Genomic DNA, 26,931 nt, shown 5'->3' on the forward strand with positions numbered 1-26,931 from the left:
TCTCCACCAGATTAATACTTTCATATGTAGCCAGTGACCTGAGACAAGAGGGTATGACTTCATGGGAAGCAAATTGAGGGATCCTGAATTTCTCATTGGAGAAGCTTCAGCTCTTTGCCTAACAGGTAAGAGGTGGCAAGTAACAGCAAGTCAAGACAATGGCAGGTACACAAACTAGCATGTTGGCATCAGTGATATCCCACAAGGATCTATGTTGGGCCCTCAATTTTTTTCATGTTATTCATTAATAGAACATAGAAAAGTACAGCACACAACAGGCCCTTCAGCCCATGATGTTGTGCTGAGGATTATTCCTAATCTAAAATAAAATAACAATCTATGCACCCCTCAATTCACTGTTGTCCATGTGCATGTCCAGCAGACACTTAAATGTCCCTAATGATTCTGATTCCACCACCACTGCTGGCAACGCATTCCATGCATTCACAACATTCTGTGTAAAGAACCTACCTCTAATGTCTCCTCTATATCTTCCTCCTAACACCTTAAAACTATGACCCCTTGTACCAGTCAATCCTGCCCTGGGGAAAAGTCTGACTATTGACTCTATCCTTGCCTCTCATTACCTTGTATTCGTCGATCAGGTCACCTCTCTTTCCCCCTCCTCCTCCTCTCCATGGAGAAAAGTTCGAGCTTAGTCAACCTCTCTTTGTAAGACAAGCCCTCCAGTCCAGGCAGCATCCTGGTAAACCTTCTTTGCACCCTCTCCAAAGCCTCTGCATCGCCCCTATAATAGGGTGACCAGAACTGGACACAATATTCCAAGTGTGGTCTTATCAGGGGTTTGTAGAGCTGCAGCAAAACCACGCAACTCTTAAATTCGATTCCCCCTGTTAATGAAAGCCAAAACACCATATGCTTTCTTAACAACTCTATCCACTTGGGTGGCAACTCTGAGGGATCTATGTACTTGCACACCCAGATCCCTCTGTTTCTCCACACTGCCAAGAATCCTATCTTTAATCCTATATTCAGCATTCGAGTTCGACCTTCCAAAATGCATCACTTCGCATTTATCCAGACTGAACTCCATCTGCCATCTCTCAGCCCAGCTCTGCATCCTGTCTATGTTGCGCTGCAGCCTGCAATAGCCCTCTATACTATCAATGGCACCTCCGACCTTTGTGTCATCTGTAAATTTACTAACCCATCCCTCAACCTCCTCATCCAAGTCATTTATAAAACTGCAAAGAGCAGATGCCCAAGACCTCGCGACTGACTGTGTGGAGTTTGCACGTTCTCCCCGTGTCTGCGTGGGTTTCCTCCGGGTACTCCGGTTTCCTCCCACAGTCCAAAGATGTGCAGGTCAGGTGAATTGGCCATACTAAATTGCCCGTAGTGTTAGGTAAGGGGTAGATGTAGGGGTATGGGTGGGTTGCGCTTCGGCGGGGCGGTGTGGACTTGTTGGGCCGAAGGGCCTGTTTCCACACTGTAAGTAATCTAATCTAATCTAATCTAAACCTCCAGGCAGAATACTTTCTATCTACAACCATTCTCTACCTTCTTTCAGCCAGCCAATTCTGAATCCAGATAGCCAAATATCCCTGTATCCCATACCTCTTGACTTTATGAATTCTCCTATCAAGGAGAACCTTATCAAATGCCTTGCTGAAGTAGACTTAGGTAATGGTGCACGAAGATTTATTTCCAAATTTGCTGATGACACAAAGTTGGATGGCATTCTAGACAGTATTGATGATAGCGTAAAATTAGAAAGGGATATTGGTGGACTAAGTGAATGGGCAAAACTTTGACAGATGGAGTTCAATGTAAGCAAGTGTGAGGACCAGAAAATAAAAATCACGTTACTTTCTAAATAGTATTAAGTTAAATACAATCCATATCCAAACTGATCTGGGTGTTCAGGTGCCTTTAACATGTCATGAACTGGTGCAGAAAGAAATCAGCAAAGTGAATGGAACGCTGGCCTTTACATCTAGAGAACTGGAGGATGATGCAGAAGCTGTGCTGCAGTTATACAAAACCCTGGTTAAATCCCACTTGGAATACTGAGCAAATCTGGGCACCACACTTAGGAAGGATAGATTGGCCTTGGAGGAAGTGCAGTGCATGTTGTGAGAATGATACCTGGACTTCAGGGGGCTCAGTTATGAGGAGACATTACATAAATTAGGCCTGCTTTCTTGAGCTGAGAAGGTTAAGAAGAGAACTTATCAAAGTCTTCAAGATATAAAATGGAAAAGACAAGGGAGATAAAGATAATCTGTTCCCACAGGTTGGAGATTCCAGAACTGGGGGCATAGTCTGAGCATTAGGGTTAGATCATTCTGGATGATGTTAGAAAACATTCCTATACAAAAAGGATGGCTGATAGTTGGAATCTTTCAACAAATGGCAGTTAATGCAGGGTTAGTTAGTTTTAAATTAGTTGTTTTTTTTTAAGGTAACATTAGTGGATATGGGCCAAAGGTAGGTATACTGTGCTCGGCCACAGACCGGCCATGACCTCACTGAATGGTGAAACAGGGTCTGAGAGGCTGACTGGCCTACTCCTGTTCCTATGTTCCACCTCTGGCAGGGCAGTGCTACTGTGACATATTTACAGCGTCCATTATAAATATGACAACAGAAAATTGGAATTGAAAAATGTTGACAGGAAGTGTGTAAAGGGACAAGTTTTTAAAAACCAACTGTCAAGATTTAAAAATTACTTGCGTATTACACCTCTGAATAAACTGCACAAACAGCAATGCCAAGACACCCACTGGACAGGGTCCTGTGATTCACTGTGACTAGAGCCTCCCAATAATGATATGATCACACCTTGACAGAGCACTCCCAGCCAAAACTCTTACACAGCCAGAATATTCTCAACTGTCAGCTCCTCTAGCAGAACACTGGATTATTTTGCATTAAAGAAAATAAATGATTTGAGGGAATGTTTTCACCAAAGTCAAAAAGTGCAAAATAAAACTATTCATGATTTTCTCATGGCTGTGGAATTTTGTTTGTAGATGTTTAGTATAATTCCTCTACAGGAATCGGTCAACACAGAGCAAGTAAACACAGGGTGAAAGGTCTAAGGAGGAAAAGGAAAGAGAATTTCTCAAAGAAAGTGCATTTTGTGACCTCAGTATATTCCTATGTTCTTCACAGCTTCTGATGTGTAGTCACTGGTGAAGAGATTGTTCAAATTTACACACAGCAAGATCTCACAAACAAATATAAAAACAAACTTTAGTGATGTTGATTGAAGGATAAATATTGGCCTGTCCTGTTGTTCAAGTGCTGAGCATGGGATGCTTTATCCCTACAATAGAGAGAGAGAACAGAATGCCATCTGAAAACCCCACATTGGATAGTCATGGAGATTGCTTCCCAGGCAGAAGCACGAGGCTTTTTTCTGAAATTGTTTCTGGCGTAATGGTGTTGCAGGCTTGGCCAGCATTTACTGACTACCTCTAATTGTCCACGGGCAGTGAAGAGTCAATCCCATTACTGTGGGTATGGGGGTCACATAGACCAGACTGGGTAAAAATAACAGATTGCCTTCCCTGAAGAATGTCGGTGAATCAGATGGGTTTTTAAAAATAATTGACGGTGGTTACAGAGTCACCATGAGGCTAAGAATGAGGAGTTAAAGGAAATCAGCATTAATAAAAAGGTTGTACTGGAGAAATTAATGGGGCTGAAATTGATCAATCCTCAGGACCCAATAACAATCTACATCCAAGAGTGCTGAAGGAGGTGGCTATAGATTTAGTAAATGCATTTGTGGCTATCGTCCCACATTGCTCAGATTCTGCAATGATAATCTATTCTGAAGGATGGAATAAATAAACATCTGGAGAACAATTGGAAATAGTCAGCACAGGTTTGTCAAACAGGATTCCCATTCACAAGCTTAGAGATTTTTGAAGATGCTACACTCAAAGTTGATAGATGCAGAGACAATGGACATTGTATACTTGAATATTAAGAAGACTTTTATAAAACGATTCTAAAAAGTTGGTTTTAAAAAACCGAAGCACGTGGGTAAATGCGGGTAATATATTAGTATGAATTAAGAATTGGCTACAGACAGAAACCACAGAATCAAAATAAATGGGGCATCCTGGTCTTGGAGGCTATGAATAGTGGGGTACCACACAGACAGGTGCTTGGGCCCCAGCTGTTCACAATCAACAGGAATGATTTGGAGGTGAGGATAAAATATTTGTAAATTTATGGACAATACAAAGCCAAGTGGGGATGCATGTTGGAAGGAAGCTTTTAGACAGGGGTAGTGATTGGAACCAGGGCCAGGTGGATCACTGACTGAGATCCCTGATTGGGGTTGTTAACATGGGTCAATCAGGGAGCCCTGGCTGAAATAAATAGGAGATTGAGAGTCTCCTCACTCTAGGGACTGGCTTTGAGCTGGCTGGTCACAACCCACATACTTTGCACGTGTAAATAAAGGGTGACTCGGTAATGGGATAACTGCCTCAGTGGCAACGAGAGAAAACTGAAATTCCCTGAAGAAAATTCACTCAACAGTCGTCTTTGAGTTGGGGTCAGCATTTCTGGTATCGTGCCTTCACTTGGCAGCTTGACTTATTCAATTCTGTCAAAGACTGGGCCCAGTATGTGGAAAGAATGCAATATTTTTCCCAGGCAAATGACACTGGGACAGAAGAAGAAAAATAATCCTTCTGACTGCTTGCAGAAGCACAGTATTTTCTGGTTATTAGGAACTTAACTAAATCAGTCAACTCGAATTGTTTTAGTATCTGGTGCTCAGGGAAAGTTAAGGAAAATTATGACTCCAAACCTCCTCTAATTCTGAGACATTATTGGTATTACTCCACTGTTCAAGAGCTAAGGGGAACCCATATCAGGATTTTTGACAAGGTCAAATCAACTGGCATAGGCATGGGATTTTAGGCTAGCTCTGAATGAGAGGCTCAGAGCCAGTTTCGTTTATGAACGTAAGTTTGCTCGCTGAGCTGGAAGGTTCATTTCCAGATGTTTCGTCACCCTAAGTAACATCTTCAATGGGCCTCCAGGCGAAGTACTGCTGATAATTCCTGCTTTCTATTTATATGTTTGGGTTTCTTTAGGTTGGTGATGTCATTTCCTGTGGTGGGGTAGAAAACTAGCCACCAGGATACATGAATGTCAACTAGCCACAAAACGACACGACCCTCTTTCACTAGTATCCTTACATACAAATAAGGAAGGACACTACGTCGACTGGAACAACTCATCCATCCTAGGACAAGTCAAACAGAGACACGCACGAGAATTCCTAGAAGCATGGCCTTCCAACCAGAACGCTATCAACAAACACATCGAGTTAGGCCCCATCGACCACCCCCTGATAAAAAGAACAGGAAATGACATCACCAACCCAAAGAAATCCAAACGTATAAATAGAAGGCAGGAATTATCAGCAGTGCTTCACCTGGAGGCCTACTGAAGATGTCACCTAGGAGGGTGACAAAACGTCTGGAAATGAACCTTCCAGCTCAGCGAGCAAACCTAGATCCAAAACCTCAACCTGAGCTACAAATCTTCTCAAAACTCGCTAACAGTTTTGTTTGGTACATAGGATTAATGATGTAACTACATAAAAGCATCTACCAGCTGAAACCAAACTGGACTTCAAATAGGTACAACATTTGGATTTGTCACTAGAAAATGCAGCAAATAGTGCCTGGGAGCTATAGGGCCCCCCATTGGAAATGGACTCTGTCACTTGTCTGACTAGCTTGGAAAACACCATCTGTGTGTACGTAATTACAGAGCCTCACACAGGGCGTATCCCAAGCAAAGGGACCCTTGGCCAGCCCACAATAGAACCCCACAACAAAGCCAAGCCTCAGCCAAGTGGCTAAAAAGTTCTTCAGGATCTGGGACGGCAGGTCAGTGTAGTTGCTGCCAATGTGTGGGCTCAAGTCTGACAAGGCCTGACTTGAATAAGAGGCTGGTAACCAGTAGAGTGCACATCCTCGAAAGACACCTACACATTGATTCTGATTTGGATGTTGCTAAGCAATTTAGTTGTTCCAACCTATTAAAATAAACATCTGGTTAAATGGTCACCTGGTTCCCATGGAGATCTATACTGGTGCAGCTGGATCTGTGGTTGCAGAATCTGTCTTTAACAAGATTCACTCAGGACTCCAACCCTTAAGTTTGCACAAGACTCACAACCCTTTATAGATTTTGGGTACGTCTTTGGTTCTGGTCTCCTATGAGAAGCAGTTGGTGCCATTACCCCACAGCTTTTAGTGAGAGCAAGGGGTCCAACCTATTGGGGTGAAATTGGTTGAGAAAGATTCACCTTGATTGGCTCAAAATTTTTCAATTAGGAAATGGCTGCCTTAGTGATATGCTAATTAATTACCCTGATGTTTTTCAGGAAAGACCATCAAGGGAGCCAAGGCCACTTTACATGTTGGTCAGGAAGCAATTCTGTGATTTTTGCAAGGCCTGCTTGGTACCAGTTGCCTCACTGGCAAAGGCAGAGGCAGAAATTAGGAGGCTGGAGAGTAAGGGAATCATCAAGCCAGTGCAGTTTGCAGAATGGGCAGGTAGATTTAAAATAGTGATGGAAAAGGGTAGACCAGATCTAAAAGTTGAAGTTCTAAATTGGAGAAAGGCCAATTTTGACAGTATTAAGCAAGAACATTCAAAAGCTGATTGGGTGCAGATGTTCACGGCTGGGAAATGGGAAGCCTTCAGGAATGAGATAATGAGAGTCAAGAGAAAGTATGTTCCTGTCAGGGTGAAAGGAAAGGCTGATAGGTATAGGGAATGCTGGATGACTAAAGAAATTGAGGGTTTGGTTAAGAAGAAGAAGGAAGCATATGTAAGGTATAGACAAGAGAGACTGAGTGAATCTTGACAGTATGAAAGCACTAGGAGTATACTTAAGAGGGAAATCAGGAGGGCAAAACGGGGACATGAGATAGCTTTGGCAAATACAGTTAGGGAGAATCTAAAGAATTTTTACAAATACATTAAGGACAAAAGGGTAATTAGAGAGAGAATAGGGCCCCTCAAAGGCGGCCTTTGTGTGGAACTGCAGGAGATGGGGTAAGATACTAAAGCAGTATTTTGCAACAGTGTTTACTGTGAAAAAGGACATGGAAGATATAGAATGTAGGGAAATAGATGGTGACACCTTGAAAAATGTCCATATTACAGAGGAGGAAGTGCTGGATGTCTTGAAATGCATGAAGGTGGATAAATCCCCAGGACCTGATCAGGTGTACCCTAGAACTCTGTGGGAGCTAGAGAAGTAATTGCTGGGCTTCTTGCTGAGATATTTGTATCATCGATAGTCACAGGTGAGATGCCGGTAGACTGGGGATTGGCTGATGTGATGCCACTGTTTAAGAAGGATGGTAAGGACAAGCCAGGGAACTATAGACCAGTGAGCCTGACATCGGTGGTGGGTCAGTTGTTGGAGGGAATCCTGAGGGACAGGATGCACATGTACTTGGAAAGGCAAGGACTCATTAGGGATAGTGAACATGGCTTTGTGCGTGGGAAATCATGTCTCACAAATTTCATTTTTTTAAAGAAGTAACAAAGAGGATTGATGAGGGCAAAGCAGTAGATGTGATCTATATGGACTTCAGTAAGGCGTTCGACAAGGTTCCCCATGGGAGACTGATTAGCAAGGTTAGATCTCATGGAATACAGGGAGAGCTCGCTATTTGGATACAGAACTGACTCAAAGGTAGAAGACAGAGGGTGGTGGTGGAGGGTTGTTTTTCAGACTGGAGGCCTGTGACCCCAGTGGAGTGCCACAAGGATCGGTGCTGGCTCCTCTACTTTTTGTCATTTATATAAATTATTTGGATGCGAGCATAACAGGTACAGTTAGTAAGTTTGCAGATGACACCAAAATTGGAGGTGTAGTTGACAGCGAAGAGGGTTACCTCAGATTACAACAGGATCTTGACCAGATGGGCCAATGTGCTGAGAAGTGGCAGATGGAATTTAATTTAGATAAATGCGAGGTGCTGCATTTTGGGAAAGCAAATCTTAGCAGGACATATAAACTTAATGGTAAGGTCCTCGGGAGTGTTGCTGAACAAAGAGATCTTGGAGTGCAGGTTCATAGCTCCTTAAAAGCGGAGTCACAGGTAGATAAGTTAGTGAAGAAGGCGTTTGGTATACTTTCCTGTATTGGTAAGAGTCTTGAGTATGGGAGTTGGGAGGTCATGTTGCGGCTGTACAGGACATTGGTTAGGCCACTGTTGGAACATTGCATGCAATTCTGGTCTCCTTCCTATTGGAAAGATGATGTGAAACTTGAAAGGGTTCAGAAAAGATTTACAAGGATGTTGCCAGGGTTGGAGGATTTGAGCTAAAGGGAGAGGCTGAATAGGGTGGGGCTGTTTTCCCTGGAGTGTTGGACGCTGAGGTTTATAGAGGTTTACAAAATTATGAGGGGCATGGATAGGATAAATAGACAAAGTCTTTTCCCTGGGGTTGGGGAGTCCAGAACTAGAGGGCATAGGTTTAGGGTGAGAGGGGAAAGATATAAAAGGGACATATGGGGCAACCTTTTCATGCAGAGGGTGATACATGTATGGAATGAGTTGCCAGAAGATGTGGTGGAGACTGGTACAATTGCAACATTTAAGAGGCATCTAGATGGGTATATGAATAGGAAGGGTTTGGAGGGATATGTGCTGGGTGCTGGCAGGTAGGACGAGATTGGGTTGGGAAATCTGGTCGGCATGGACGGATTGGACCGAAGGGTCTGTTTCCATGCTCTACGACTCTATGACTGATCATACTGATTGTAAAGCCTGATGGCTCAGTTTGTCTTTGTGGGGATTTTAAGCAAACGGTAAATCACTTCTTGCAATTGGATAAATACCCAATCCCTCACATAGGGCACTGATGCAGAAAGCTGATAGGGGATGGGCTGTCCTTCACAAAGCTGGATATGAGCCATACCTATCTGCTATGGATCAAGGTTCCCAGAAGTATGCCACAGTTAATACCCATATAGAAGACTGCCATTTGACATATTATTAGCCTGTGTCCTTTTTCAGCAGGCCATGAAAATCTTTTTACAAGGGCTGCCCCATGTTGCAATTTCATAGAATCCCTACAGTATGGAAACATGCCCTTCAGCCCAAGTCCATGCCGACCCTCCAAAGAATTTCCCACCCAAACCCATTCCCCTACTCTATTCCTCTACATTTATTCCTGAACACTATGGGCAATGTAACATGGCAAATTCACCTAACCTGCGCATCTTTGGATTATGGGAGCATGGATGATGTGCTAATTACTGGGAAGGCCATAAAAGAGTATCTGGAGAACTTGGACATCGTGCTTAAAGACCGCCCCCGCCCCCCTCCCCTCCTCCCTGTGGGTGTGTGCCTTCGAGGGGAACAATAGGTGTTCCAGGCGCACCAAGTTAACTACTTGGGTTACAGAGTAAACAAAATTGGGTTACACCCGTTGGAAAATAATGTGAAGGCGATCAAAGGTGCCCCAGCTCTCATGTCGAACCTTGGGTCTTTCCTTGGATTGGTGAATTATTACAGAAAACTTGTACAGAACCTGGCCTCCATCTTTACACCTGCTCTTGAAAAAGGGTCAGCTTTGGAAATGGTCACTTAGCCAAGAAGTAGCCTTTAGGGAGGTGAAAAGCAGCTATCATCCTCTAAGGTGTTGGCCCACGATGATCTGGCCCACGAAGTGAGATGTGGCGCTGTCACACAATGTCTCTCCATATGGTATTGGGGTAGTATTGGCTCATCAGTGACCCAATGGAGAGGAACATCCAATAGCGTATGCTTCCCCAACTTTGGCTGATGTTAAATGCAAATACGGCCAGGTAGGAGGAAGATCTGGTGGTCATCTTTGGTGTGAGAAAGTTCCACCAATATCTTTACAAATGTAAATTTGTCATAGTAACGGACCATAAACCCCTGCTAGGATTACTTAAAGAAGACAACATTGTGTTGTCCAGAGCTTCTGGTCAATTTAAGCAGTGGGCCCTCACCCTGTGTGTATCATTACCAGCTGCAACACTCTTTGGGAGGCCAAGTAAGAAATGCCAATGTCTTGAGATGCCTCCCATTGGCAGTTACTCCACCAGCGGTGCCTTTCCTGGAAGAGTCCTTTCTGATTCTAAACATTCTGGTCACCGCTGAGGAAATCTGATAGTGGACACAAGGTGATCCTATCCTAGAGAAACTAAACGATTGATGGTCATGGGAGAGACAGAAGAGCCATCACAACCAGGATTGAAACCTTCTGGCAAGACTAGATCACCGTGAAGGACAGCATATTACTGTGAAGAGGAAAAGTGTTTGTCCCAAGTAAAGGCTGCCACTAGATAATGACCAATCTCCTTCTTGGTCAAACGGGGGTTTCCAAAATGAAGACAATGTCTCACCATTATGTCTGGTGGCCAGGGTTGGATGCAGACGTAGCTGTGTTGGCAGGGCAGTGCCGAGAGTGCCAGTAAGGACAGAAATTACTGCTGGCACTGCCCCCACATTCATGGGAATGGCCGGGTAAACCCTGGACCCGGTCACATGATGATTATACTGGCCTTTGATAGGCTCAATTTTCCTGGTCACTGTGGGTGCCCACTCAGTGACTGGTCATGCATAGAGTTCACTCAACAAATTCAGGGATGACGATTGAGAAGCTGAGAGTGTAGTTGGTGATAGAGTGTCTCCCGGAAGTATTGTTCACGGACAATGGGAGGTCATTTCCCAGCACGGAGTTCAAGTAATTACGAAAGTCCAATGGCATTTGGCACGTTCGGATAGATCCATACCATCCATCATCCAACAGTCTGGGAGAAACAGTGGTCTACACGCTGAAGGCAGGCTTAAAGAAATATAGGAGACAGTGAGGACTGCAGATGCTGGAGATCAGAGTTGAGAGTGTTGTGCTGGAAAAGCACAGCAGGTCAGGCTGCATCCGAGGAGCAGAAAATCGAGGTTTCGGGCATAAACCCTTCATCAGGATTTCATCTTGCTCCTGCTCCTCGGATGCTGCCTGACCTGCTTTACTTTTCCAGCACCACACTCTGGAGGCTTAAAGAAACTGCCTACAGTCTCACTCACTCCCACAATGTCCCGGTTCCTGTTCGATTATAGCACCACCCTATACGCAACAACAGAGACAGCTCCAGCAGACCTACAGATTGGGAGAAGACTCCACAGTCCTCTGCATCCCCTCTATGCAAGAAAAACAGTTTACTTCAGGGGAAGTTTGGTGCCAGAACCACAGAAACGGCTTGTACAGGTTCGAGATGAGGTCGGCATGAGGGCAAGTCCCCTGACGGGCAGGTGAGGTAGTCCTGAACAAACACGTGGATCACCTGAAAGCCGTTACTTCATAAACGGGACAGCAGCAAAACATACCTGGCCCCTCAGAACAGCCAGAAAGGCCTTTCAGAAACAATAGGTTCTCCTCCTCTGTCCGTTTCTAGGAAACCTCAGAGACTGAGATGAATGCAGCCTCGATATCATGACTGCTGAAAGAAAAGGAAATCTCCCGAGATACCCCAGACATAAGAGAAGCGACAAGAGAAAGAACAGGCCAACATCCGAGGTGTTTTGAGGGAGTGGGGGGTGGAAATATAGTGACTGGAGCTGAGGCCAGGTGGATCTCATTGATTGAGATCCTTGATTGCTGCTGTTGTTGCCTCCCTGGTGCCAGGATCAAGGATGTCTCAGAGAGGGTGCAGAATGTCCTCAAGGGGGAGAGGGCCCAGCAGGACGTCATTGTACACATAGGAACCAATGACATAGGAAGGGAAAAAGGATGAGATTCTGAAGGGAAAATATAGAGAGTTAGACAGGAATTTAAAAAGGAGGTCCTCGAGAGTAGTAATATCTGGATTACTCCCGGTGCAACAAACTAGTGAGGGCAGGAATAGGAGGATAGAGCAGATGAATGCATGGCTGAGGAGCTGGTGTATGGGAGAAGGATTCACATTTTTGGATCGTTGGAATCTCTTCTGTGGTAGAAGTGAACTGTACAAGAAGGACGGATTGCACCTGAATTGGAAGAGGACTAATATACTGACAGGGAGATTTATTAGAGCTGCTCGGGAGAACTTAAACTAGTAAGGTGGGGGGTGGGACCCAGGGAGATGGTGAGGAAAGAGATCAATCTGAGACTGGTACAGTTGAGAAAAGAAGCAAGTCCAACAGTCAGGGACAAAGCCAAGAACAAGGGAGGACTGATAAATTAAACTGCATTTATTTCAATGCAAGGGGCCTAACAGGGAAGGCAGATGAACTCAGGGCATGGTTAGGAACATGGGACTGGGATATCATACAGAAACATGGCTCAGGGATGGGCAGGACTGGCAGCTTAATGTTCCAGGATACAAATGCTCCAGGAAGGACAGAAAGGGAGGCAAGAGAGGAGGGGGAGTGGCATTTTTGATAAGGGATAGCATTACAGCTGTGCTGAGGGAGGATATTCCCAGGAATACATCCAGGGAAGTTATTTGGGTTAAACTGAGAAATAAGAAAGGGATGATCACATTATTGGGATTGTATTATAGACCCCCCCCCCCCCCAATAGTCAGAGGGAAATTGAGAAACAAATTTGTCAACAGATCTTTGCTATCTGTAGGAATAATAGGGTGGTTATGGTAGGGGATTTTAACTTTCCAAACATAGACTGGGATTGGCATAGTGTTAAGTGTGTACAAGAAAATTTTCTGATTCAGTATGTGGATGTACCTACTAGAGAAGGTACAAAACTTGACCGACTCTTGGGAAATAAGGCAGGGCAGGTGACTGAGGTGTCAGTGGGGGAGCACTTTGGGACCAGCGACCATAATTCTATTCGTTTTAAAATAGTGATGGAAAAGGATAGACCAGATCTAAAAGTTGAAGTTTTAATTTGGAGGAAGGATAATTTTGACCGTATTAGTCAAGAACTTTCGAAAGCTGATTGGGGGCAGATGTTCGCAGGTAAAAGGACGGCTGGAAAATGGGAAGCCTTCAGAAATGAGATAACGAGAATCCAGAGAAAGTATATTCCTGTTAGGGTGAAAGGAAAGGCTGGTAGGTATAGGGAATGCTGGATGACTAAAGAAATTGAGGGTTTGGTTAAGAAAAAGAAGCAGCATATGTCAGGTATAGACAAGAGAGCCTGAGTGAATCTTGACAGTATAAAGGCAGTAGGAGTATTCAAAGTTTGTAAGGAGATTTGTAGCTCGGGTGCTCGTTGTTGTGGTTCTGTTCGCCGAGCTGGGAATTTGTGTTGCAGACGTTTCATTCCCGGTCTAGGTGACATCCTCAGTGTTTGGGAGCCTCCTGCGAAGCGCTTCTGTGTTGTTTCCTCTGGCATTTATAGTGGATTGTCTCTGCCACTTCCGGTTGTCAGTTCCAGCTGTCCACTGCAGTGGCCGGTATATTGGGTCCAGGTCGATGTGTTTGTTGATAGAATCTATGGATGAGTGCCATGCATCTAGGAATTCCGGGGCTGTTCTCTGTTTGGCTTGAGCTATAATAGTAGTGTTGTTCCAGTCGAACTCACGTTGCTTGTCATTTGCGTGTGTGGCTACTAAGGATAACTGGTCGTGTCGTTTCGTGACTAGTTGGTGTTCATGGATACAGATCGTTAGCCGTCTTCCTGTTTGTCCTATATAGTGTTTTGTACAGTCTTCGCATGGGATTTTGTACACTACGTTGGTTTTGCTCATGCTGGGTATCGGGTCCTTTGTCCTGGTGAGTTGTTGTCTGAGAGTGGCTGATGGTTTGCATGCTGTTATGAGTCCTAGTGGTCGCAGTAGTCTGGCTGTCAGTTCAGAAATGCTCTTGTTGTATGGTAGTGTGACTAGTCCTTTGGGTTGTGGCATGTCCTCATTCCATTGTCTTTCCCTTAGGCATCTGTTGATGAAATTGTGGTTGTATCTGTTTTTGGCGAATGCATTGTAGAGGTGTCCTTCTTCCTCTTTTTGCAGTTCTGGTGTGCTGCAGCATGTTGTGGCCCTTTTGAACAGTGTCTTGATGCAACTTCTTTTGTGTGTGTTGGGGTGGTTGCTTTCGTAGTTCAGGACTTGGTCTGTGTGTGTGTCTTTCCTCTATACCTTTGTGGTGAATTCTCCGTTCGGTGTTCTCTGTATCATCACGTCTAGGAATGGGAGTTGGTTGTCCTTTACTTCCTCTCTAGTGAATCTGATTCCTGTGAGTATGGCGTTGATGATCCGGTGTGTGTTCTCCATTTCTGTGTTTTTAATGATTACAAAGGTGTCATCCACATATCTGACCCAGAGTTTGGGTTGAATTTGCGGTAAGACTGTAAGAAAACACACACTGGATCATCAACACCACACTTGCAGGAATAAGATTCACTAGAGAGAAAGAAAAGGACAACCAACTCCCATTCCTAGACATGATGATACAGAGAACACCGAATGGAGAATTCACCACAAAGGTATAGAGGAAAGACACACACAGACCAAGTCCTAAACTACGAAAGCAACCACCCCAACATACACAAAAGAAGTTGCAACAAGACACTGTTCAAAAGGGCCACAACACACTGCAGCATGCCAGAACTGCAAAAAGAGGAAGAAGAACATCTCTACAATGTATTCGCCAAAAACGGATACCCCCGCAATTTCATCAACAAATGCCTAAGGGAAAGACAATGGAATGAGGACATGCCACAACCCAAAGGACTAGCCACGTTACCATACATCAAGAGCATTTCTGAACTGACAGCCAGACTACTGCGACCACTAGGACTCATAACAGCATGCAAACCAACAGCCACTCTCAGACAACAACTCACCAGGACAAAGGACCCGATACCCAGCATGAGCAAAACCAACATAGTGTACAAAATCCCATGCAAGGACTGCACAAAACACTACATAGGACAAACAGGAAGACAGCTAACGATCTGTATCCATGAACCCCCAACTAGCCACGAAATGACACGACCAGCTATCCTTAGTAGCCACACACGCAGATGACAAGCAATGTGAATTCGACTGGAACAACACTACTATTATAAGACAAGCCAAACAGAGAACAGCCAGGGAATTCCTAGAGGCATGGCACTCATCCACAGATTCTATAAACAAACACATCGACCTGGACCCAATATACCGGCCACTGCAGCGGACAGTTGGAACTGACAACTGGAAGCGGCAAAGACAAACCATTATAAACGCCGAAGGAAACGTCACAGAAGCGCGACACAGGAGGCTCCCAAGCACTGAGGATGTCACCTAGACAGGGGACGAAACGTCTACAACACAAATTCCAGCTCAGCAAACAGAACCACAACAGCAGTAGGAGTATATTTAAGAGGGAAATCAGGAAGGCAAAAAGGGGACATGAGATAGCTTTGGCAAATAGAGTTAAGGAGAATCCAAAGGGTTTTTACAAATACATTAAGGACAAAAGGGTAACTAGAGAGAGAATAGGGCCCCTCAAAGGCAGCCTTTGTGTGGAACTTCAGGAGATGGGGTAAGATATTAAAGCAGTATTTTGCAACAGTGTTTACTGTGAAAAAGGACGTGGAAGATATCGAATGTAGGGAAATAGACAGTGACATTTTGAAAAATGTCCATATTACAGAGGAGGAAGTGCTGGATGTCTTGAAATGCATAAAGGTGGATAAATCCCCAGGACCTGATCAGATGTACCCTAGATCATAAGACCATAAGGCATAGGAGTGGAAGTAAGGCCATTCGGCCCATCGAGTCCACTCCGCCATTCAATCATGGCTGATGCGCATTTCAGCTCCACTTACCAGCGTTCTCCCCGTAGCCCTTAATTCCTCTAGACAACAAGAATCTATCAATCTCGGCCTTGAAGACATTTAGCGTCCCGGCTTCCACTGCACTCCGTGGCAATGAATTCCACAGGCCCACCACTCTCTGGCTGAAGAAATGTCTCCGCATTTCTGTTCTGAAATGACCCCCTCTAATTCTAAGGCTGTGTCCACGGGTCCTAGTCTCCTCGTCTAACGGAAACAATTTCCTAGCATCCACCTTTTCCAAGCCATGTATTATTTTGTACGTCTCTATTAAGTCTCCCCTTAATCTTCTAAACTCCAACGAATACAATCCCAGTATCCTCAGCCGTTCCTCATATGCTAGACCTGTCATTCCAGGGATCATCCGTGTGAATCTCCGCTGGACACGTTCCAGTGCCAGTATGTCCTTCCTGAGGTGTGGGGACCAAAACTGGACACAGTACTCCAAATGGGGCCTAACCAGAGCTTTATAAAGTCTTAGTAGTACATCTCTGCTTTTATATTCCAACCCTCTTGAGATAAGAGACAACATTGCATTCGCTTTCTTAATCACAGACTCAACCTGCATGTTTACCTTTAGAGAATCCTAGACTAGCACTCCCAGATCCCTTTGTGCTTTGGCTTTATTAATTTTCTCACCATTTAGAAAGTAGTCCATGCTTTTATTCTTTTTGCCAAAGTGCAAGACCTCGCACTTGCTCATGTTAAATTCCATCAGCCATTTCCTGGACCACTCTCCCAACCTGTCTAGATCCTTCTGTACTTCCTCAGTACTACCTGCCTGTCCACCTAACTTCGTATCATCGGCAAACTTCGCTAGAATGCCCCCGGTTCCCTCATCCAAATCATTAATATATAATGCAAACAGCTGTGGCCCCAGCACCGAACCCTGCGGGACACTGCTCGTCACCGGCTGCCATTCTGAAAAAGAACCTTTTATCCCAACTCTCTGCCTTCTGTTAGACAGCCAATCCTCAATCCATCCCAGCAGCTCACCTCGAACACCATGGGCCCTCACCTTGCTCAGCAGTCTCCCGTGTGGCACCTTATCAAAGGCCTTTTGAAAGTCTAGATAGACCACATCCACTGGGTTTCCCTGGTCTAACCTACTTGTTACCTCTTCAAAAAATTCCAACAGAATTCTGTGGGAAGCTGGAGAAGTGATTGCTAGGCCCGTTGCTAAGATATTTGTATCATCGATAGTCACAGGTGAGGTGTCGGAAGACTGGAGGTTGGCAAACGTGCTGCCACTGTTTAAGAAGGGTGGTAAGGACAAGGCAGGGAACTATAGACCGGTGAGCCTGACATCGGTGATGGGCAAGTTGTTGGAGGGAATCCTGAGGGACAGGATTTACATGTATTTGAAAGGCAAGGACTGATTAAGGATAGTTAACATGACTTTATGCGTGGGAAATCATGTCTCACTAACTTGATTGAGCTTTTTTTGAAGTAGCAACAAAGAGGATTGATGAGGGCAGAGCAGTAGACGTGATCCATATGGACTTCAGCAAGGCATTTGACAAAGTTCCCCTTGGGAGACTGGTTAGCAAAGTTAGGTCTCATGGAATACAGGAATAACTAGCCATTTGGATACAGAACTGGTTCAAAGGTAGAAGACAGAGGGTGGTGGTGGAGGGTTGTTTTTCAGACTGGAGGCCAATGACCAGTGGAGTGCCACAAGGATCGGTGCTGGATCCACTACTTTTCGTCATTTATAGATACGATTTGGATATGAGCCTAAAAGGTACAGTTAGTAAGTTTGCAGATGACATCAAAATTGGAGGTGTAGTTGACAGTGAAGAAGGTTACCTCAGATTACAATTCTGGTCTCTTTTCTATCGGAAGGACATTGTGAAACTTGAAAGGATTTCAGAAAAGATTTACAAGGATGTTTTCAGGGTTGGAGGATTTGACCTATGGGGAGAGGCTGAATAGGCTAGCACTGCTTTTCCTGTAGTGCAGAGGCTGAGGGGTGACCTTATAGAAGTTTACAAAATCATGAGGGGCATGGATAGGATAAATAGACAAGGTCTTTTCCCTGGGGTGGGGGAGTCCAGAACTAGAGGGCATAGGTTTTGGGTGAGAGGGGAAAGATATAAAAGGGACATATGGGGCAATCTTTTCACGCAGAGGGTGGTGCGTGTATGGAATGAGCTGCCAGAGGAAGTGGTGGAGGCTGGTACAATTGCAACATTTAAAAGGCATTTGGATGGGTATATGAATAGGAAGGGTTTGGAAGGATATGGGCCGGGTGCTGGCAGGTGGGACTAGATTGGGTTGGGATATCTGGTTGGCGCGGACGGGTTGGACCAAAGAGTCTGTTTCTGTGCTGTACATCTCTATGACTCTGTTGACTGAGCCAATCAGGGTACCCTACCTGACAGACTTTCTGACATTCCTGTTTACACCTGATTTCAAGCACTGGCTTGGAGCTGGCTAGTCAGAGCCCGGACATTTTACACTCGTAAATAAAGGGTGACCTGGTGACAGGATACTGGCCTCTCGCAGTTATTTCAAGCAAGAAAATGGCAGATGCAATATCATGTGGAAACATGGGGAACCACTATGGGACAGTGGTTCTGAAATGGAAGAGAGATTGGAAAGTGTAGATGTCCAAAAGAACCTGGATGACCTTGTCAAGAAGTCACTGAAGATTAACATTCAGGTGCAGCAGGCTATTAGGAAGCTCATGGAATATTTATTGTCAGAGAATTTGAGGACAGGAGAAGAGGAGTTTTGCTTCAGCTGTACAGGAACCTGTCTACAGTGCACCTGGGGTAGTGTGTAAATTTTGGTCTCCTCCTCTCAGGAAAGATAGCATTGCCCCTGAGTGAGTGCAGCAGAGGTTCACCCAACTGATTCCCAGGACTGTCTATGGGAAATCTGGATCTGTGTTCTCTGGAGTTTCAAACAATGAGAGATGATCTCACTGAAATTTACAAAATACTGAAGGGGATAGACAGATATAGCTAAGATGTTTCCCCTGGTTGGGAAACTAGAACTGGAGGAGCACAATTTATAAAATAAGCTTCATCTCAGTCCTAAATAGCAACTTGCCCTTTTTTTTAATGTGAAGTGTTTGTGAACCTTTGGAATTCTCTACCACTGAGGGCTGCAAAGGTTCATTGAGTATATTTCAAGTAATGTTTGATAAATTTCAGATTATCAATCGCTTACAGTGTTAGAAGGATGGGGTGACTAAAAGGCATTAAGTGTTCAATCAGCCACAATTGTATTGAATGGTCAGGCAGACTCAATGAGCTTAAATAGCCTATCCTAACATGAATTCAATAAAAATTTGAAATAAAGCAAGTTTCCCCATTCATCAGAGTGAGCTTTGAACTCATGCCCCTAGAACATTCAGAGTACAGAAGGGGTCTTTGCCACAAACACAGTCTCTGGAGTACAATCTGTGAGAATGTGAAGTTGCCCACTTTGGTTTGAAGAATGAAAGAGGACGCATATTATTTGAATGGGGAGATGTTGCAGATCTCGGATAAAGAGGGATCCAGATGTTCTCAGGAACGAAATCACAAAGGATTAGTATACGGCTGCAGCAAGTAATGAGGAAAGCTAATAGAATATTATCATTTCTGCAGCTGTCTAAGACATTGATCAGGCCACTTTTGATGTACTGAGTATAAATCTGATCTCTCTGCTATAGGAGGGATGCTATTAAACAGAAAATTCTGTAAATCTTTCCAAACAAAAGATTTACAAGTATGTTACTGGGACTTGAGTTTCAAGGAGAGGCTGGATAATCTAGGACTTTTCCCCTGGAGCAGGGGAGGTTGACGGGTGACCTTATGATGTCATGAGGGGCATAGTTATTGTAAATAGAAAAGATCCTTTCCCTAGGGTAGGAGAGTTCCAAACTAGAGGGCATAACTTTAGGGTGAGAGGGGAGATTTAAGAGGGACCAGAGGGGTAACTTTTTCCACACACAGGGTGGTTTATATGTGGAATGAACTGCCAAAGGAAGTGGTGGCTGCAGGTAGAGTGACAACATTTAAAAGACATTTAGATAAGTACATGAATAGGAAAGGTTTAAAGGGATATGGACCGAATGCGGGCAAAAGGGACTAATTTAGTTTGGGAAACCTGATCAACATTGATGTATTGGACCAAGGAGTTTGTTTCTGTGCTGTATGAGTCTCTAAATGTCCCTCTTCTGCTTCTTGTTCATGGGTTAGGGAAAGGCATTAAGAAATAAATATATAGTGAGAGGGACAGAAGCAATGACTGAGGAGAGATACAGGGATAGAGTAAATGGAATCAGAAGTTGACAAGTATTTGTCTGTTGTTTATTTGTTATGAAATTGACATTGATGGTGAAAGTTAACTGTTTTATTTCTCCATGGACGCTGCCAGCCCTGCTGAGTTTTACAAGAACAAGCAATTTCATGGTTTTGTTTCACATCTCCAACGTTCACAGTTCGATGTTTCGTTAAAAGTAACCAAACATTTGGCAAAGTTTATTTATAATCTTTCTCTGACAAATCACTTAAAATCTTACCTTTAATGTGACTGTCTCTTTATCTGCAAGAAAAACACAAAATACAACAGTTTTAAATGACTGACATGTTCTGTGATCAGTTTCACATCTTTTATTAAACAAGCAAAACTCAGCAAAAATTGCCACAAAAACCCATTGACAGAACTTACCGAAGACAGAGCCTTGACCATGAGCGACGACCACCCCTTTCGTGACCAGCTGAACCTGGACTTTTGTTTCCTTAACTGGATTAAAAATGGTGACACTGACCACCCCCTTCAGGCCTGCACGAAAAACTGAGGGAGCTGACACCAGGTAACCCCTAGAACACAGCAACTACAGTTAACAGTCAACACAGACAAACAGTTACCTCCTCCAACCCAAAACCAAAACCTAACCTGGCCACACACCCCACACTCTCTCTCACACACGCATACTCACTCTGTCAAACTCACCCACCTTCACGTTCGCTCTCTCATACGCACACTCGCACGTGCACTCTCGCATTCTTTTGCTCGCACACGTTCTTACTCTCTCCCTCTCGTATGCTCACTTGCACACTCTCTCTCATATTCATTTGGGCTCTCTCTCTCTCTCTTGCTCACTTGCGCTCTCTCATGCATGCTCTGTCATTCTCGCGCTTGCTCATGCTCTCTCTCTCGTACTCACTCTCTCTTGTGCACGCACTCTTGCTTGCTCTCGCTCCCTCATGCTCTCTCTCGCTCTCACTCGCGCTCTCCCGCTCCCTCGCTGGTGCTCTCTCTCACGCTCTCTCACTAGCTCGCTCGCGCTCCCTCTCCCTTTCTCACTCCTTCGCGCTCTCTCTCACGCTCACTCGCTCCCTAGCGCTCTCTCTCTCATCACGATCTCTCACCCGCTCATCCTTGCTCTCTCGCTCTCGCCCGCCCTCGCTCTCGCTCTCTGCTCGCCCTCACTCGCCCTCATTCTTGCTCGCCCTTGGCCTTGCTCTCTCTCACCCTCGCCCTCTCGCTCGCCCTCGCCCTCACCCTCTCACTCTCTCTCGCCCTCACGCTCGCCCTCGCCATCTCGCACCCTTGTTCCCTCGCCATCTCGCTCGCCCTCGCGCTCTCCCTCCCTCGCCCTCTCTCTCGCTCTCGCCCTCGCACCCTCGCCCACGCTCTCTCGCTTGCCCTCGCCCACCCTCTCGCTCACCCTCCCTCTCGCTCGCTTGACCTCGCTCTCTCACTCGCCCTCGCCCCCACGCGCCCTCGCTCGTCCTCCCTCCCTCGCCCGCGCCCTGTCGCTCGCCCTCGCTGGCTCGCCCTTGCCCGCCCTCGCTCTGTCCCTCGCCCTGTCGCTCGCCCTCGCTCTGTCCCTCGCCCTCCCCCTCCCTTGCTCCGTCGCTCGCCCTCGCCCTCCCTTGCTCTGTTGCTCGCCCTCGCCCTCTCGCCCACCCTGTCGCTAGCCCGCCCTCGCCTTGTCGCTCGGTCGCTCGCCTTCGCCCGCCCTCGCCCTGTCGCTCGCTCGCTCTCGTCCTGTCGCTCGCCCGCTCTCGTCCTGTCGCTCGCCCTCGCCCTGTCGCTCGCCCTCGCCCGCTCGCCCGACCTCGACCTGTCGCTCGCCCTCTCTCCCCCCTTCGCTCGCCCTCGCCCGCTCGCCCTGTCACTCGCTCGCCCTCGCCCTCGCTCTCTCGCTCGCCCTCGCCCTGTCGCTTGCCCTCGCCCGCTCTCGCCCTGTTGCTCGCCCTCACCCGCTCACGCTCACCCTGTTGCTCACCCTCGACCGCCCTCGCCTTGTCGCTTGCCCTCGCCCTCGCTCACTCGCCCTCGCCATGTCGCGCCCGCTCGCTCGCCCTGTCGCTCACCCTCGCCCTCGCTCGCTCGACCTCAACTTGTCGCTCGCCCGCGCCCTGTCGCTCGCTCGCCCTCCCTCCCTCCCCCCCTCCCCCCTTCACTCGCCCTGTCGCTCGCTCTCGCTCGCCCTCGCCCTGTCGCTCGCCCTTGCTCCCTCCCTCCCCCCTTCACTCGCCCTGTCGCTCGCTCTCGCTCGCCCTCGCCCTGTCGCTCGCCTTCGCTCGCTCTCTCTCTCTCGCCCGCTCTCGCTCGCTCGCCCGCCCTCGCTCTCGCTCACCCGCCCTCGCTCGCTCGCCCGCTCTCTCTCTCCCGCCCGCCCGCTCTCTCTCTCTCGCTCGCCCGCTCGCCCTTTCTCTCACTCGCCTGCTCTCTCTCTCGCTCGCCCTCGCCCTCTCTCGCCCGCCCGCCGTCGCTCGCCCTCACTCTCTCTCGCTGTCGCTCGCCCTCGCCCTCTCTCGCCCTGTCGCTCGCCCTTCGCTCTGTCGCTCGGGCTCGGGCTCGGGCTCGGGCTCGGGCTCGGGCTCGGGCTCGGGCTCGGGCTCGGGCTCGGGCTCGGGCTCGGGCTCGGGCTCGGGCTCGGGCTCGGGCTCGGGCACTCTCTCTCGCTCTGGCTCTGTCGCTCGCACTCGCTCTGTCGCTCGCCCTGTCGCTCGCCCTCGCTCTCTGTCGCACGCCCTCTCGCTCGCCCTCGCTCTCTGTCGCTCGCCCTCGCCCTGTCACTCGCCCTCGCTCTCTGTCACTCGCCCTCGCTCTCTCTCGCTCGCTCGCCCTCTCTCGCTCGCCCCCGCCCTCGCTCCCTCTCGCTCGCCCCCTCGCTCTCTGTCGCTCGCGCCCTCGCCCTCTGTCGCTCGCCACCTCTCTCTCGCGCCCTCGCTCTCTGTCACTCGCCCTCTCGCTCGCCCCCTCGCTCTCTGTCGCTCGCCCGCCCTCGCTCTCCCACTCGCTCGCCCGCCCGCCCTCGCTCTCTCCCCCTCTTGCTCGCTCGCCCGCCCGCCCTCCCTCTCTCGCCCTCTCGCTCGTCCTCCCTCTCGCTCGCCCTCGCTCTCCCTCTCCATCTCGCCCTCGCTCGCTCGCCCTCCCTCTCGCTCGCTCTCCCGCTCTCCCTCTCGCTCGCCCGCCCGCCCTTGCTCTCTCCCCCTCTCGCTCGCTCGCTCGCCCGCCCGCCCTCCCTCTCTCGCCCGCCCGCCCTCCCTCTCTCGCCCTCTCGCTCGTCCTCCCTCTCGCTCGCCCTCGCTCTCCCTCTCCCTCTCGCCCTCGCTCGCTCTCTCGCTCGCCCGCCCCCTCGCTCGCCCTCGCCCTCGCTCTCTGTCGCTCGCCCTCGCCCTCTGTCGCTCGCCCTCGCCCTCTGTCGCTCGCCCTCGCTCTCTCTCGCCCCCGCCCTCGCTCTCTCTCGCTCGCCCCCTCGCTCTCTGTCGCTCGCGCCCTCGCTCTCTGTCGCTTGCCCTCTCGCTCGCGCCCTCGCCCTCTGTCGCTCGCCCCCTCTCTCTCGCGTCCTCGCTCTCTGTCACTCGCCCTCTCGCTCGCCCCCTCGCACTCCCTCGCTCTCTGTCGCTCGCCCTCTCGCTCGCCCCCTCGCTCGCCCCCCTCGCTCGCCCGCGCTCTCTGTCGCTCGCCCCTCGCTCTGTCGCTCACCCCCTCGCTGTCGCTCGCCCCCCTCGCTCGCCCGCGCTCTCTGTCGCTCGCCCCCTCGCTCGCCCTCGCTCTCTGTCGCTCGCCCCCTCGCTCTCTGTCGCTCGCCCCCTCGATCGCCCTCGCTCTCTGTCGCTCGCCCTCTCGCTCGCGCCCTCGCCCTCTGTCGCTCGCGCTCGCCCCCTCTCTCTCGCGCCCTCGCAACCTCGCTCGCCCCCTCGCTCTCTGTCGCTCGCCCTCTCGCTCGCCCGCCCTCGCTCTCTCCCCCGCCCTCCCTCGCCCTCCCTCCCTCTCGCCCTCCCTCGCCCTCCCGCTCGCTCGCCCTCCCTCCCTCTCGCCCTCACTCGCTCCCCCTCCCTCCCTCCCTCTCGCTCTCCCTCTCACTCGCCCGCCCTCCCTCTCCCTCTCGCTCGCCCGCGCTCCCTCCCTCCCTCTCGCTCGCCCGCGCTCGCCCTCCCTCGCCCTCCCGCTCGCTCGCCCGCCCTCCCTCCCTCCCTCCCTCTCGCTCGCTCGCCCTTCCTCTCTCCCTCCCTCTCGCTCGCTCGCCCTTCCTCTTGCCCTCCCGCTCGCCCGCCCTCCCTCTTGCCCTCCCGCTCGCCCGCCCTCCCTCTTGCCCTCCCGCTCGCCCGCCCTCCCTCCCTCTCTCTCTCTCTCTCTCTCTCTCTCGTGCGCCCGCTCTCCCTCTCCCTCTCGCTCGCCCTCTCGCTCGTCCTCCCTCTCCCTCTCCATCTCGCCCGCCCTCGCTCGCTCGCTCTCCCTCACGCCCGCTCTCCCTCTCGCTCGCCCTCTGTCGCTCGCCCTCGCTCTCTGTCGCTCGCCCTCGCTCTCTGTCGCTCGCCCCCTCGCTCGCCCTCGCTCGCCCCCTCGCTCTGTCGCTCGCCCTCGCTCTCCGTCGCTCGCCCTCGCTCTCGCCGTCCCTCGCTCGCCCTCGCTCTCTGTCCCTCGCCCCCTCGCTCGCCCTCGCTCTCTGTCGCTCGCCCCCTCGCTCTCCGTCGCTCGCCCCCTCGCTCTCCGTCGCTCGCCCTCTCGCTCGCCCTCGCTCTCTGTCGCTCGCCCCCTCGCTCTCCGTCGCTCGCCCTCTCGCTCGCCCTCGCTCTCTGTCGCTCGCCCTCTCGCTCGCCCTCTCGCTCGCCGTCGCTCGCCCCCGCTCTCTGTCGCTCGCCCCCTCGCTCTCCGTCGCTCGCCCTCTGTCGCTCGCCCTCTCGCTCTCTGTCGCTCGCCCTCTCGCTCTGTCGCTCGCCCTCTCGCTCTGTCGCTCGCCCTCTCGCTCTCTGTCACTCTCTGTCGCTCGCCCTCGCTCTCTGTCGCTCGCCCTCTCGCTCTCTGTCACTCTCTGTCGCTCGCCCTCTCGCTCTCTGTCGCTCGCCCTCTCGCTCGCTGTCGCTCGCCCTCTCGCTCGCCCTCGCTCTCTGTCGCTCGCCCTGTCCCTCGCCCTCTCGCTCGCCCTCGCTCTCTGTCGCTCGCCCTCTCGCTCGCCCTCTGTCGCTCGCCCTCGCTCTCTGTCGCTCGCCCTCTCGCTCGCCCTCGCTCTCTGTCGCTCGCCCTCGCTCGCCCTCTCGCTCTCTGTCGCTCGCCCTCGCTCTCTGTCGCTCGCCCTCTCGCTCGCCCTTGCTCTCTGTCGCTCGCCCTCTGTCGCTCGCCCTCTCGCTCTCTGTCGCTCGCCCTCTCGCTCTCTGTCGCTCGCCCTCTCGCTCGCTGTCGCTCGCCCTCGCTCTCTGTCGCTCGCCCTCTCGCTCTCTGTCGCTCGCCCTGTCCCTCGCCCTCGCTCTCTGTCGCTCGCCCTCGCTCTCTGTCGCTCGCCCTCGCTCTCTGTCGCTCGCCCTCTCGCTCGCCCTCGCTCGCCCTCGCTCTCTGTCGCTCGCCCTCTCGCTCGCCCTCGCTCTCTGTCGCTCGCCCTGTCGCTCGCCCTCGCTCTCTGTCGCTCGCCCTCTCGCTCGCCCTCGCTCTCTGTCGCTCGCCCCCTCGCTCGCTGTCGCTTGCCCCCTCGCTCGCTGTCGCTTGCCCCCTCGCTCGCCCTCGCTCTCTGTCACTCGCCCTCTCGCTCACCCGCCCTCGCTCTGTCACTCGCCCTCTCGCTCGCCCGCTCGCCCTCTCGCTCCCCCTCTCGCTCGCTCGCCCGCCCTCCCTCTCGCTCGCCCGCCCTCCCTCCCTCTCGCTCGCCCGCTCGCCCTACCTCTCGCTCGCCCGCTCGCCCTCCCTCTCGCTCACCCGCCCGCCCGCTCTCCCGCTCTCTGTCGATCGCTCTCTGTCGCTCGCCCTCGCTCTCTGTCGCTCGCCCTCTCGCTCGTCCTCCCTCTCCCTCTCCATCTCGCCCGCCCTCGCTCGCTCGCCCTCTCGCCCGCTCGCCCTCTGGCTCGCACGCTCTCCCTCTCTGTCGCTCGTCCTCCCTCTCCCTCTCCATCTCGCCCGCCCTCGCTCGCTCGCCCTCTCGCCCGCCCTCTCGCTCGCACGCTCTCCCTCTCGCCCGCCCGCCCTCTCGCTCGCCCTCTGTCGCTCGCCCTCGCTCTCTGTCGCTCGCTCTCTCGCTCGCCCTCGCTCTCTCACTCGCCCTCGCTCTGTCGCTCGCCCTCTCGCTCGCCCCCTCGCTCGCCCTCGCTCTCTGTCGCTCGCCCTCTCGCTCTCTGTCGCTCGCCCCCTCGCCCTCCCTCTCGCTCGCCCTCCCTCTCGCTCGCTCGCCCTCCCTCTCGCTCGCCCGCCCCGCCCGCTCTCCCGCTCTCTGTCGCTCGCCCTCGCTCTCTGTCGCTCGCCCCCTCGCTCGCCCTCGCTCTCTGTCGCTCGCCCCCTCGCTCGCCCTCGCTCTCTGTCGCTCGCGCCCTCGCTCTCTGTCGCTCGCCCTCGCACTCTGTCGCTCGCCCCCCTCGCTCGCCCTCGCTCTCTGTTGCTCGCCCCCTCGCTCGCCCTCGCTCTCTGTCGCTCGCTCTCCCTCTCGCTCGCCCTCGCTCTCTGTCGCTCGCCCTCTCGCTCGCCCTCGCTCTCTGTCGCTCGCCCTCTCGCTCGCCCTCGCTCTCTGTCGCTCGCCCTCTCGCTCGCCCTCGCTCTCTGTCGCTCGCCCTCGCTCTCTGTTGCTCGCCCTCGCCCTCTGTCGCTCGCCCTCTCGCTCGCCCTCGCTCTCTGTCGCTCGCCCTCGCGCTCGCCCTCGCTCTCTGTCGCTCGCCCTCTCGCTCGCCCTCGCTCTCTGTCGCTCGCCCTCGCTCTCTGTCGCTCGCCCTCTCGCTCTCTGTCGCTCGCCCTCGCTCG

At 50.7% G+C, this 26,931-nt stretch overlaps 1 protein-coding gene across 5 annotated transcripts in view; it reads right to left on the reverse strand.

Moving 5' to 3' along the window:
• The window catches only part of cpamd8 (C3 and PZP like alpha-2-macroglobulin domain containing 8), a 318,016-nt gene that overhangs the window by 231,167 nt on the left and 59,918 nt on the right, over positions 1-26,931 (reverse strand). For all 5 annotated transcript variants that reach the window (XM_072594464.1, XM_072594465.1, XM_072594462.1 and 2 more), the window contains exons 2-3: positions 20,422-20,573; positions 20,273-20,295 (exon numbers count right to left, since the gene is read on the reverse strand). In XM_072594464.1, coding sequence (XP_072450565.1) covers positions 20,273-20,295; positions 20,422-20,573 — 175 coding nt within the window. The remainder of the gene's footprint in view (positions 1-20,272; positions 20,296-20,421; positions 20,574-26,931) is intronic.

The sequence above is a fragment of the Chiloscyllium punctatum genome, chromosome 24 (genome assembly GCF_047496795.1).
Source record: "Chiloscyllium punctatum isolate Juve2018m chromosome 24, sChiPun1.3, whole genome shotgun sequence".
Classification (NCBI taxonomy): domain Eukaryota; kingdom Metazoa; phylum Chordata; class Chondrichthyes; order Orectolobiformes; family Hemiscylliidae; genus Chiloscyllium; species Chiloscyllium punctatum.